The sequence below is a fragment of the Hetaerina americana genome, unplaced genomic scaffold (genome assembly GCF_022747635.1).
Source record: "Hetaerina americana unplaced genomic scaffold, ioHetAmer1.1.p SCAF_2, whole genome shotgun sequence".
Taxonomy (NCBI): Eukaryota; Metazoa; Arthropoda; class Insecta; order Odonata; family Calopterygidae; genus Hetaerina; species Hetaerina americana.
In genome coordinates this window covers 66003948-66013832 of record NW_027286763.1, presented here as the reverse complement: position 1 = coordinate 66013832, position 9885 = coordinate 66003948, and the positions used below count along the sequence as shown (strand labels likewise).

The 9885-nt window shown below is 36.1% G+C and overlaps 1 protein-coding gene across 1 annotated transcript in view; it reads right to left on the bottom strand.

Moving 5' to 3' along the window:
- Positions 1 to 1014: 1014 nt before the first annotated feature.
- Skel (DM13 and DOMON_DOH domain-containing protein skeletor) overlaps positions 1015 to 9885 on the bottom strand; it is a 35741-nt gene continuing 26870 nt past the window's right edge. The window contains exons 10-13 of the mRNA XM_071585546.1: positions 7697 to 8014; positions 5530 to 5723; positions 3126 to 3362; positions 1015 to 2625 (exon numbers count right to left, since the gene is read on the bottom strand). Of these exons, the coding sequence (XP_071441647.1) occupies positions 1015 to 2625; positions 3126 to 3362; positions 5530 to 5723; positions 7697 to 8014 (2360 nt within the window). The remainder of the gene's footprint in view (positions 2626 to 3125; positions 3363 to 5529; positions 5724 to 7696; positions 8015 to 9885) is intronic.

Below are 9885 nucleotides of genomic sequence, written 5' to 3'. Positions count from 1 at the left end.
GACCAGATCCGTTCCTTGTGCTACCTGTGGTTTTCCAGGGCATTCTGGTACCCAAAAAATTACACAGCTCCGGTGAAACTGGGGGTGCCCAGAGTCGAGTCCCACCCGTACCCTCCATTCAGTAGTACAATGTCTACACTTGGACTGCCATGTCCCTGACCTCAAATGTTTGGGTTTTAAAAAGAATGATATAGCTTTGAGCTTCTTTTTTAATATGATAACCGGTAAGATTTTCTTGCAAATATGTGACGTATTGGAAATGTTTCACAATTGATGGAAGTACAGAAATTATTTTGTATTGTCCTATAATTGTTGGCTACGAACAGGAAAAATGGACAAACAGCACTTTAAACCTAACTGAGTGCAGAAGTATAGATAGACTCACTGCTAACATGCTATTTTCAAAATGGATGAATGGCCTGGAAAATATACCTAATTTTGGTTGTAATAATGAAACAGTAGAGTGGTCTTGCAGATTTCCAGCATCTTGAACAGTTACCTTTGAGGTCCGACTACGTGCTTATTTACTAGAGAGTATGTTGTCGTAGAGTATTATCTTGGTCTTAGAAATAGATGAATATTATTTATTCAGAAATTATATGTACATTTTGCTTGAAGAAAATTCCATTTCCATTATAACAAGCTTAATCCTTGAACATATGATTTAACAAATAAGAAAGTATCATTGAAAAGTGTAGATAAGATATTTTTCATGAAGAATTGATTACTTATTGGAAAACCACCATGTATGGAAATCCAAATCAATCTCAACATTCTGTCATACATGGTGAACAAATGTGCTATGAGCACTTGTTTCTATTTCACGATACCATTTATTAAAGTCAATATGAGGAAAACATTTTCTGGCCAGCTCAGAAAAACTATTCTCACATAACAATTGTTCTGCTCATCATAACAGCAGTGTGGCACCTCATGCCACATACTACGTGTGAAAATGTCCTCAAAACTTCACACTTAGCAACCTTAAGTGCTGGCAAGCTATAACAGTTATATTCACCACCACATTTTAATGGCATTCAACAATACCAACATTCCCACGCTGGATGACACATTGACAGATGAAGAACCATTAGCACCATCCTTTTTGTTGCTTTTAATACTTTCTACACTGGATTTTTCATGTTCTTTGTCATGGTTGTGGACGTGGGGTGCATGATTCATGGTTTTATTATGGCTTTGAACGTCATCATCAAAATGACCCTGCTCATGGTGTGGACTGGCATCTCTCCTACTTCTTATACTACTTCTTACTCTTTCATCTCGTGGAATATACTTTCTTACATTACTCTCTGGGCTAAATTTGCGTTGACTTACAGCAAGGCTGGTGGTTTTGCCTACCTTGGAACTTTCATCTGGTTGTAAGCCCCTTAGAGTAGAATACTGACTCTGTGGTTTAGGATTTAGGCTAGGTGGATGTTCCAATCCTCCGGAAACTCTTTTGGTAGCCATACTTGAAGACCTTAGTTGGGGGAGACTTGCAGGAATGACATCTACTGGTACAGGAGGAGGCACTTCACCAAGGAATGGCCCAAACTGGGGAGTGTTTTGTATTTTTGTAGATGATGGTCTCTTGGAGCGTGAGTTCCCTTCCCGGTCAGGTGAGACAGCTGAAGTAAGGGAGGGATCAATTTGCTTTCCATCATATGACACTACAGGTGAAGAGTGTGATCTAGGTGGCAGAGAGTATGAGTCAACTCTCTCATTTGCAGCCATTTTTGTTTCCTCCTCTGGAATGATTACATCCTCCCTCTTAATGGAAGTTACATTTTCCCTCTGCCTTATTAGGTCAGGAGGAGAAGGAATGAAAATTGGCTCAAGGCTTTCAGTATTTTGCCTACCAAAGAGGTTCCCAATCTTCTTCTTCTTTGCCTTACCATTGATTGGGAAAAGAGCTGGAGGAGCTCTTCTGGTGAGAACTTTCACAGGAGCATCAATCCTTTCACTTCCTGACACAGGGTGGAAACCTCCTTCATTCACTGCTGGTGATGGACTGAATGTTCCTGCCACTCGGCTCCCAAAAGAGGTGCGTGGTGGATGTGCATTCCCTCTGAGCTGAATCCCCCTTCTTTCATAATTGGCAAGTGGATCTGAAGTAGGTCGAAATCGTTTCGAGAGTGTGTAAGAACTCCCTGGCTGATGTGAAAATCTTCTAAATGATGAAGCAACCTGTCTTACATTTTTACTCTCTGGCAACAAAATCTTTTCGGATACTCCAGCTAAGGGGGGCACTGTTAGATCACTGCTTGGTGATCCACCCTCATCAGCATCTGCGATGGATTCTTTCTCACTCAAAGTGAAATTATGATTACTTTCAAATGGTTGGGCTTGCTTCACTTGTTTGGAATTGCTGCTTTGATCTGATTTCACTCCAGCACCAATTCCATCAGGTCTCACCCGAGTGGAAATTTGTATACTTGCTTTGGGCACTAGGCTCTCTACATCATCAAACTGTGATGCATCTTCATTCACCGCTACTCTCCCTCTCCCCCGCCTGGAAGCTGGTCTTCTTTGTGGTTGTCGGTGGGTTAAATGCCCTGCGCCCTCATCAGATTCACAGCTGTCCAAGACATTTATCTTCCATCCAAGATATCGGTGAGTGTAACACTGTTGATTAAAAAGATAACATTGCTAAAATGAAGGAATTATGTATAAGTATTATGAAGGAATTATGTATAAGAATTCCTGTGTAAGGCTATACAGGAATTTTATGTATCAGCATAGCTTATTATTTTAGAGAGAACTATATTCTGGAGTTATTCATCACTTAGATTTTCATTTGTGATAAGCAATTTGTTGAAAAATAAGAATTAAGGTCGAAATAATGAATAGCATTAAATATAATGGATTAAACTAGGCTTCAATTAATGACAGTTTACTAAATGATTATTTAATGTAATGACCCACATAGTTCTCCAACACAACTTTTAGAGCTAAATTTAAACTACACAACCTAATACAGCTTGAATAACAGTTTTGGTGAACATTAGAATTGTCATCACTTCATTACAATTAAATAGATTTCAGCATGTTGGTCGTAAAGTATCCAAGAGTTGAAATATTTGTGGCAATGTGATTTAGTTTCAGGGGTGTTTTTAGGCCTGTACCTGATAGTAAACAGTGTCTGGTGTGTTGATGTCAGGAGTCCACCTAAGTATTCCTGGACTTCCATCATTCTCATTATCACAGCTTAAAGTCAGGGTTCGTTGGTATGCTCCAAATGATGTTGCTTCATCTGCAGGCTTATCAGGATCAGGTATCCAGTTGCAAAGTCGCCCTGTGGCTGTAGGCTTAGGTTCACCAGTAATAGGGTCCCATTCAACACCAGCAAATACTTGGACACCCTGAGAATCATATATGTTAATGTAGTGACTATGAATCACTATAATACTCATGAATACCTGTTAAATTTAATTGGAGTCAAAGTCTGAATAGATATAACTACTGTCTTGATTTTTTTGAAAATGGTTGTGACCAACATTTAATGACTACCAATTTATTTTACGAATGCCACATCAGAAAAGGCATATGGAGAAAATTTTTTTTCGTGTAACTGAAATTGGAAATCTGAGGGAAAGTAGGTAGGTAGGCTCCATGGCATATGAAATTCACATACAAGGAAGAGGGGACAGTTCCTTTTCCATGTGCCACCCATGATTTTCCAGGAAGATCTGGTGCATGAAAATTGCATATTTTGGGTAAAGCTGAGGGTACCCAGAGGGGTCCCAAGGTAATGAACCTCTGCCCTCTGGTCAGCATCCCAGCTGTCTACTAACTGGACTACACATCCTCATTTTTACAGAAAAAAAGTTTAGTTAAAATTATTTCATTTTTCTTATTTTATATTTTTAATTTTTTAATAGGAAACCTAGAGATTTCCCCTGGCAAGAGGGTTTTAGGTAACTTCATCTTTTGCTCCCTTGTGAGTCCAGCTCTGTTTAAGACTACAAGCAGGGAGAATGCTTATCAGGGTTGCTGAAATAGAATATTTTATGCATGCAAAAGAACAAAAGTTTATCCTGAATTAACATATGTCTAACTTTATATTATCTTTGAGCTAGTGTGCCTTGATGATCTCAAATAAAAGCTATCTTAGCTATAGCTAATAAAAGCTATCTTCTCTGGGAGATGATCACAGCTTCACATTGCATTTTCATTACTGTATATACTGCATATAATTAATACCTCATTAAAATTACTTTATACTAAGAAATTCGTGAAAAGTGGACGTTTTAAAAAAATTAAATGACAATCAGTTAAGTAGTCTGCTGGCAACTAATCTGAATTGGGTGGAAAATTATATTTTGCATAACCAGCAAGAGTGTTAATTTGGAAAATCGCTTGAATGATATCAAAGCTGCTGATGGAACTATATAGTTTGAGCAATTAATTTATTTTAATATTGATTTATATACTTTTAAAATTACCAAGAGGCAATAAAAGTACATTGAATTTCAAGCAGAAGCTGGAAATCCTGCAAAAAGTAGATATGAAAGCAAATAGGCCGCCAGAAAAAGTTTTTCTGACTAAGAAAAGAGTCAATCACTAAATAAACATTAGTGATCTTGAAAAAATGAGTAACATTCAAGATGGCAATGAATAAATGAAGTCTATTCTTAGGGTCTTCAACATATAGGAAACTATCAAAGGATAGTGTGGATTGATGGTGGTGAGGAACACAACCTTTCACTGCTGTTAAGCAGTATTTTAACCAAAGGTAATATGTATGTCTTATTTCTATATGAGGGTTGTCATGCAAAGTTCTATATAAGGACCTTTTTTTAATTAAATTTACTGCACAAACATAATAAGGATGTTCCTATAACATTTAAATGCCTTAAAATTGTGTTCCATGTCCAACCTTGATGATAAATAAACCTTGATTTCACATATTTATTCACTGGCCCCAAAAATACTAATTAAAGGTTTTACTTAAAAAAAATAACCCAGCTCACATGATGGAAAACAACAAACTGCAGCCGCAAATTGTAGCTCATGAAAACCAAAATTGTATCCAAAAATAAAAACAATGTGCTCCTTAGGATGGAATCAATTTGTCCAGGGCCAATAAATTTTTTTGGAGGCAAAATGAAATACTTTGGGCGCGATGCAATGAAAATCTGAGTATACTGGTTGTATGAGAATAGAATATTTTTTGTTTAGTAACTGAATTTGCTCATGAATTTTTTCATTTATAAAATGCACGTCTGTAAGTTCAGTTTGTTTATTCTTCACTATTGAGAGTTCTGTTTTTAACTACCCATTTTTCAGTTCTCAGAATGAGAAAAAATGAAGTTTTAATCCTAATGCAAGTTAAAAATGAAACAACACTAATTGAAATATTTAAAGGACATTAACTTAATTTTTGGATTAATTCTTCATTAATATATTATCAATGAATATTGAGGAGCCTAAGATAAGTAATCAAATTTAGTATGAATTTATAAATGAACACATTGGTTATAAATGACATGATACGTTCACACTTATTCTAACATAATTATATCTTACTGCTTTTTCTGCATCTGTCTTATGTTGATACCCTCCAATAGGGTCATCGGTGATGTACAGAGGGTGATAGCGGGCTGGAATTTCAGGATCATGACCACCTTCTACTACAAAAGTATAGGTTCTCCCTCGAACCACATTTATCTCGGGGATCAGCAGTCCATTGATGTACCACGATATTCCCCATCCAACATGACCTATTTAAGAAATGTTGTTTTCAAATTTTTTGTAATTAAACTTTAACTTTTTTGAGATTTAAAATTTGTAGATTGTTTGATTCTTTTGTTCTTAAGTTTATACATTTAAAGAAGGCATTTCACTGGATTTCAAGCCCAACAAGAGTTAATCCCTACCTACATAGTCACGCACTTTAGTCATAAAGAGGAAACAGCATGAAAATAGTTGGCTTCATTTTATAAATAAGGAGACTAAAATTCCCATGGTGCCATTGACAAATGAGAAAAAGCACTTGAATTGAAATAAATATATTAATTGAAAAGGGAGTAGATATTTTTACCTTCAAGGCTGAGAATGTGTTCCACCATTAATACATATCATCATATTCTGAAACATTGTCAAGGAGGGCCTTTGAATTGACTGCATATTTTGCATCCCAAGTTTGAATAGGCTAGCATGTTCACAAGTGATACATTCATTATCCATTACAATGGATCTCAAATGGATGGAAGTATATCAATTTGAGGCACTATTAAAATGGAATTAGTAGTTTTAAGGTAATGAATAGTATATAATATTAATAGATACAATTTTCAGTAAAGTAATGCTTACAAATGAAAATACATAAACATCCTAATTAAAAATGCTATTACTTTTGCTTGAATACTGTACCATCACAAACATCACATGTTATATTGACATGTATGTGAAAAATTTGGAACAGCTATTCTGATGACCCATACATCAAAACATTCTGACAAAAATAACATACCAAAGATAGAGAAGAAAGTGGAAGAGTATATAAGTGTGTATATAAGTACATTTGAACCTAGAAGCAGAGGAACATGCTTGCTCTCATACTTATTGTGGGAGAGAGGATACAGAAAGATCAATTGAACTACGAGTATATCGTATATCAAATCCTTCATTTGGAAAAAGGCTGTGACAACATGGACTGGAAATGAATGCTATACATCATAAGAGATATTGGAATGAAATATAATGACAGGAAATTGATACACACTCTTTACAGAGGTCAGAAAGCAGTGATTAGATGTAGGGAAAGCAAGAAGGAAGCGAGAAAAAAGAAGTTCATTATCACCATTGAAGTTTAATGTGTATTTTAAGAAGCCAATTTACAAGATCAAGAAAAAGAGTTGGTGTAAGAAAAAAAGAAGATTGGAAAGTATGATGTGATTTGTGGATGATATAAATATACTTGCAGGGAAGACAGGAGCCCTGACAAGGGTACTAGTCTATATGGTCAAGTGGTTAAAAAGGTAACAACCTCAGATAAAATTAAAACTAAGACAATGGTCTAAAGTCAAAGTAGGGAAGGTAATCTTCAAGTAAGATTAGGGAAAGACAGCAAAATAAGAGGAATATTTTTGCTGTTTAGGAGACAAGATCACAAGTAATGGAAGAGGCAAGAGGCATACAGCAAGTAGAATTGAAATGGTGCAGAAGGTTTTCTATCAGAAGCAACAATTATCAGTAAATAGAGGTAGCATAGATGAAAGGAAGTGATTCATTAAAAGTTTTATAGAGTCTCCTCTTCAATTTATAAGAAACTCGGGCATTAGGAACAGTGAATAAATGACGATCATGGGCAATGGAAGTGTGATGCTTAAGAATGCTGAAATCAAAATGGATAGAAAAGAATTTCAAAGAAAGAAGTACTTCTAAGAGAGTGTAAAGAGAGAGACCTAAGGAGGATGCTTACAAAAAGTAGAGTGAATTTAACAGGACATATCTTGAGACACAGTAGTTTAGTGAAGATCATAACTGAAGGAAACATGGAGGGAAAGAGTAATTGAGGAAGATCCAGGATAAACTATGATAAGTAGGTTTTGAAAAATGTCAGTGAAAAGAGCTATTAGGAAACGGAGAGATGGACAGGGGACCAGATATTTTGGAGAGCTGCTTTAGAAAATCCTCAACTCATTCTTTAGTGTAAAATTTGCTACATTTATGCATACATTATTATACTAACCTGTAATTGCTGGGTATCCTCTCCTTCCTCCAGTTGGTCCCATTTGAGCATAATAAACTCCATCATCAGGTTCATAGCATGGGATAGGAGGTATTTTCCATGCATTAACTGTAGGTGCTGGTCGTGGAGTCTGTACTTCTGAGGGTCTTTCAACTAACTTATGAGGTTCATCAACAGCTGTAACATCTTCTTTGTACACCTCTTCAGAGCCAGATATCTGACCATCATTTTCCTCCCCTTCCACAGAACCAACCCAACCATTATCAGATTTTGGACAATTCCATTCTGGATAGCGCCCAAAATCCAGAAGGACATCATCTGTGTATGGAGATAATAAATAGAAACAGGAAAAATGAAACCTCTGAGCATGCAGTTAGGTGCCAATGAGATTATGTTTGTTCTGACAATATTTTAATGCATGGACCTGATGTGACATTCTTAGTCATGAAGTCAGGTTGATGTAATTTTATATAATTAATCCACTTAAATAAAGGCATAGCCAAGGGAAGCATCATTGCACTGTGGTAAATACAGACCGTGCGTGGACAAAAAAGAAATTTTCAGGACCATATGATTGTCCATTGATAAATATCTATGGGTGCGCATGCAGCAATTATAACTCTGCCAGCATTCACAAGATTATTAATATGACCTTTTTAATGGGTCTTTTGTTGACTCTCTAAACTGGCTTTAGCTCATGCAGTGGCTAGATCTCTTGGTGTTCAGACTAGATAATTATTTAATGTGCTAAGCACCCTATGTATATATATATATATATATATATATATATATATATATATATATATATATATATATATATATATTTATATATATATGGGTCGCAGTAGTCCAGGGGGGTAGAGCTTTGGACTGCTGACAGGAGGGTCCTGGGTTCGATTCCCAGGCAAGACACTCTGGGCACCTGCAGTTCCACCAAGCTAAAGTGATTTTTCGGGTACCAGGTCTTCGTGGGAAACCATAACCGACACAGGGAAAGGAACTGCCCCCTACCCTGATGTGTGAATATTCACACGCCGTCGGTCTTAGTACTGGGTGAACTCTACCATCACCTACTAAACCGACACGACAACACAAGTTGAAGCTCACTTCGACTTGTTGTCGTGACGATTACCCTTCAGTACGCTGAAGAGGGCTACTTTGTGGCTGAAATACGCGTATTCATCTTTCTCATCCCTTTCCTTTTTACCTTTTACCCCTTCTTGACTTGTGGCTTTAGCCAACTAATTTCATTTGTACTTTACTGTACTGTTTAAAAAGGTTAACTGTTTACGGCGATTGAAGTTTTTCATTCATTTAATACGACTAGCCATAAGAGCTCAATTCTATCAATACTGTGTTTATGGTTTTTTAATATATATATATATATATTGTTACGTCTACGAAAGCATATATATATATATATATATATATATATATATATATATATATATATATATATATATATATATATATATATATATATATATACTCATATATACAGAAACAGATATAAGGGAAAGGGGATAGGAACACATATAAAGGACGAACACAATAGAGGTGGGGAAGGCGGAATCGAACGGATCACAAGAGTAAAAATATTTCCTCAACCGGGACTCGAACACCGGATCTTTCCACTTGCCGGGCGGATACTCTTAACCACTTGAGCTATCGAGGATAGTCAATTTACCCTGAGATCCGTGGGTCTAAGAAAGAATCGGGGCGCTTGGCGACATATTAGACCCACGGATCTCAGGGTAAATTGACTACCCTCGATAGCTCAAGTGGTTAGGAGCATCCGCCCGGCAAGTGGAAAGATCCGGTGTTCGAGTCCCGGTTGAGGAAATATTTTTACTCTTGTGATCCGTTCGATTCCGCCTTCCCCACCTCTATTGTGTTCGTCCTTTATATGTGTTCCTATCCCCTTTCCCTTATATCTGTTTCTGTATATATGAGTATTTATTCGCCGTTTGGCGGGATTTCGTGTTTGAATGTGTATATATATATATATATATATATATATATATATATATATATATATATATATATATATATATATATATATATATATATATATATTTACTCATTTATATGGAAACAGATATAAATGTAAATATTGTAAAATATAAAGACCATGAATGACCACTTGATAGCTAAGAAACAGAATACCAACGCAAAATTTGACAAGCTTT